General features: G+C 51.8%; 1 protein-coding gene across 1 annotated transcript in view; it reads right to left on the bottom strand.

Moving 5' to 3' along the window:
- Nucleotides 1-3,365: 3,365 nt before the first annotated feature.
- The window catches only part of HSD17B8 (hydroxysteroid 17-beta dehydrogenase 8), a 6,216-nt gene continuing 5,793 nt past the window's right edge, over nt 3,366-3,788 (bottom strand). The window contains exons 8-9 of the mRNA XM_015828350.1: nt 3,602-3,676; nt 3,366-3,520 (exon numbers count right to left, since the gene is read on the bottom strand). Of these exons, the coding sequence (XP_015683836.1) occupies nt 3,504-3,520; nt 3,602-3,676 (92 nt within the window). The 3' untranslated portion in view covers nt 3,366-3,503. The remainder of the gene's footprint in view (nt 3,521-3,601; nt 3,677-3,788) is intronic.

Below are 3,788 nucleotides of genomic sequence, written 5' to 3'. Positions count from 1 at the left end.
CCCATTCTGCTTCCGGAGGCAATTGGGGGTGGTCCGGGGCCAGGGTTGGCCTCGGGGGTTCGGCCTGGAGCCCCTGGGAGACCCTTCCCCACTGCCAGGCCGGAGCCTGAGTGCTCCAGGGAAGACCCCCACCCTCCCCTGCCTTGGTCGTGCTTGTGGTTGGGACTCACCTCCCTCTGCAACCGCTGGCAGACGGTCCGGGATAAGGAAAACGCAGACAAATAGGCTGGAAGATGGATTTTATCCCAGAGCTGTAACCATATTAAATACTACCGTATAGTAGTGGGACTTTGAAGTGCAATATCAAGGGCAGCGCAAGGGTGAATAGAGTGTAAAGGATGTGTGTATATAATGTATGTTTTCATTTGGGGTTTTTACTTCTGGGTAGTGTGCACTGCGGACAGCACTTAATTTTGTTGTGAGATACACAATGACAATAAAGTTATTATATTCCATTCCATTCCATTCGTTTTCTATTCTATATTTCTGTTCTGTTCTGTTCTATTCTATTCTGTATTCTATTCCATTTTCTATTCTATTCTATATTTCTATTCTATATTATATTCTAAATTTCTGTTCTATATTTCTATTCTATTCTATTCCATTTTCTATTCTATTCTATATTTCTATTCTATTCTATATTTCTATTCTATTCCATTTTCTATTCTATTCTATATTTTTATTCTATTCTAGATTTCTGTTCTATATTTCTATTCTATTTCATTTTCTATTCTATTCTATTCTATTGTATTGTATATTTCTATTCTATTCTATTGTGCATTCTATTCCATTTTCTATTCTATATTTCTATTCTATTCTATTCTATTCTATTCTATTCTATCTTTCTACTCTATTCTATTCCATTTTCTATTCTATTCTAGATATCTATTCTACTCTATTCCATTTTCTATTCTATATTTTTATTCTATTCTATTCTATATTCTATATTTCTGTTCTGTTCTATATTTCTATTCTATTTCATTTTCTATTCTATTCTACTCTATTCTATATTTCTATTCTATTCTGTTGTGCATTCTATTCCATTTTCTATTCTATATTTCTATTCTATTCTATCCTATCCTATTCTATTCTATATTTCTGCTCTATTCTATTCTACTCTATTCTATTCCATTTTCTATTCTATTCTAGATTTCTATTCTACTCTATTCCATTTTCTATTCTATTCTATATTCTATTCTAGATTTCTGTTCTGTTCTATATTTCTATTCTATTCTATTCTATTCTATTCTATTCTATTCTATTCTTAGTAAAAGTTGCTATCACTTCAACCAAATGACACCCCCCCTTCTCCCCCAGCTTCAGATAGAGCTGCGGGGGGGCACAGCTGCCTTGCACACCCCCCGGATCCTCCCCCCTCCCCCAGCTAAACGTACGTTAAGAAAGTGGGTGAGGCCAGGGTTAGGGGGTCTAGGTCCCACAACACGGGGCCCAGCCCACTGCGCCTCACACACCCACGGGCCTGCCCCATGGAAGCCCATTCCTGCCAGTCCCCCATCGGCTGGGCACGATGGAAGCTGGAGTCCGGCACAGGAAGGCTGTTCGGACTCCGGAAGCTTGGAAATGGGTCGGCATATTGTGGGAAGTTGTGTGTTGTGTTCTGGCTCCCTGGGGGGGGGGCAGTTAGGATCCCCGTATTCTACGGAGGCAGCCACTGGGCTTGTCAACCTGTGTGAGCTGAGAGAATAGATGGGGGTCATTTCTGTCCCCCCCCTTCCCAGGCTGATGGCTTCTGCTTCATCTGTCAGGCTGGGGACGGAGGGGGGGGTCCTGTCCAAGGGACCAGAGAGGCCGCCCCCCCTTTAATCTTTGCAAGAGTCCTGAAGGGGCCTGTGAGCCCCCAGCTAATCCTCTACCCCACCCCGTCCTTCCACCCACACCCCAGTAATCCTTTCCGCAAACACCGGTTAGTGTGCCTGCATCCCCGGCCCAGCTCTGGGTAATCCCCGGGTGGAGGAGAGGGGAGGGGGGCTGGCTGACCCCCAACTTGCAGATGGCACCTGCCCCCTCCGACCCAGAAGCCTTTGGACTCGGACGGCGGGGTCCGCCAGAGGCCCAGGCAGCCACGGAGGGGAAGACCACTGGCCAGTTTGGGGGTGCGTATCCCCAATACGGCAAGGATGCCCACAGAAGCCTCTGATGACAGGCTGGCCAGAGCCCCCCCCCCCAAGCCAGAAGGGGAGAGGAGGGGGTGCAGCAAAGCCCCTCCTGTGTGGGTGAAATCAGAAATTGCCAGTGGATCCTCTGGGTGGGGGGGGGGTGAGCCCCCAGTAGCACCAATCCTTCCAATGTAGATCCCAGAGGGGGACCCCCTGGGAGAACCCCCAGAGAGGGGAGCCAGGAAAGGCACCCCCATTTTTCCCAGGAACCAGGGGTGCCTCCTGGAGCCCTCCCCCCAAAAGGAAGGCCGAATTGCAGAGCCCGGTCCGAGAACGCTGCCACGGTGAGGCAGGCCGTCCTGCCCCTATGCTAGGCCTGCAACAGGCCAGCTAGCCATGCCCCCCCCCCAGACGATTCTGGAAATATGACTTGGTGGGGGAGAGGCTGGTTAGCCATAAAACGGGGTTTTGAACCCTCAACCCGTGGGCGTTTCCATCCCTGGAGGCCTTTAGGAAGAGGTTTTGTCTGAAACGGTGAAAGTAAGGGCCTCCTGCTTGAGCAGGGGGGTGGACTAGATGACCTCCAAGGCCCCTTCCAACTCTGGTGTTCCGTTATTCTGGCCGCAGGCCGTGTGCACGGGGGGGGCAGCTTCCTCCAGCCTCGTTTTGAGCAGCGATGGGGAGCAACGTTAAAGAGGGGTGGGTCGGTGGGCGAGGGGGGGGGCGTCCCTCCGTCCATCCCTGTGGGAAACCCCCCCCAGAGCCCAGAAAGGCCTTTGGTGGATGAGACCCCCCCCCCGTTCCCTCGGTCAACAGGGGTCAGCCTGCCCCACTCTGACTCGCCCCCCCTCCCCAGGGACCCCTTGGGAAAAGCTGCTTTTTCCAGTTGGGGCAGAGCGCCCCCCCTTGTGAGGTCCACCACCCTCTCCTTGTGCAAATTGCTCCCCACGGGTGGCCCTTTCGTGGCTTGTAGGCTCCCCGGCTCCCCCCCCCCACAGACTGGTGAAGGAACTGGGACAGGCTGCCCCCTTCTTCAGATTGGCCTTCACTGGAGTGGAAAAACAACTTTATTTAATTACAATTAATTGCTCGATCGACCCAGAGACGAATGTGAAATTCCTCCTCGCTATCGGCACCCTGGAACAGCCGTTGTACCCCTCGGCTGGGGTGTGTGTGTGTGTGTGTGGAGGGCCGGCCTTGGCAGGAAAAGGCCCCTCCCTCCCACACAAGTCCAGGGCCCCCCCTCTATCCCCCCCCAATCATCGCCCAAGTTCCAGGTCCATCGTCCGTCCGTCCGTCCGTCCATGGAGTGCAGTTTCTACTGAAAGTCCTTCCTGGAAGTAAGTGTCTTCGTGGGCCTTTCCTCCAGCAGGGGGCAGCAGTGGCTCAGATGAAGAGGCCCCCTGGTGGAGGAAGAGGAGATGGTCAGAGCAGGGAAGATTAACAACCCCCCCACTCCACGCAGCCCCCCCCCCCCGTCCTACCTGTCACTTCCAGGCTGGCCCCGGTGATGTACCGGCTCTCGTCCGAAGCCAGGAAGGCGCAGACATCCGCAACATCTGGGGGGGAAAGATAGATGGAAAGTGTGTGTGTGTTTGTACATCTGCAACATCTGGGGGGAAGATAGATGGAAAGTGTGTGTGTGTGTACATCTGCAACATCTGGGGGGAA

Source organism: Protobothrops mucrosquamatus, unplaced genomic scaffold, assembly GCF_001527695.2.
Source record: "Protobothrops mucrosquamatus isolate PMUCROS unplaced genomic scaffold, P.Mucros_1.0 scaffold4413, whole genome shotgun sequence".
NCBI classification, from domain to species: domain Eukaryota; kingdom Metazoa; phylum Chordata; class Lepidosauria; order Squamata; family Viperidae; genus Protobothrops; species Protobothrops mucrosquamatus.
Note: the sequence above shows the minus strand (reverse complement) of the source record. Positions and strands in the feature narration are given on the sequence as shown.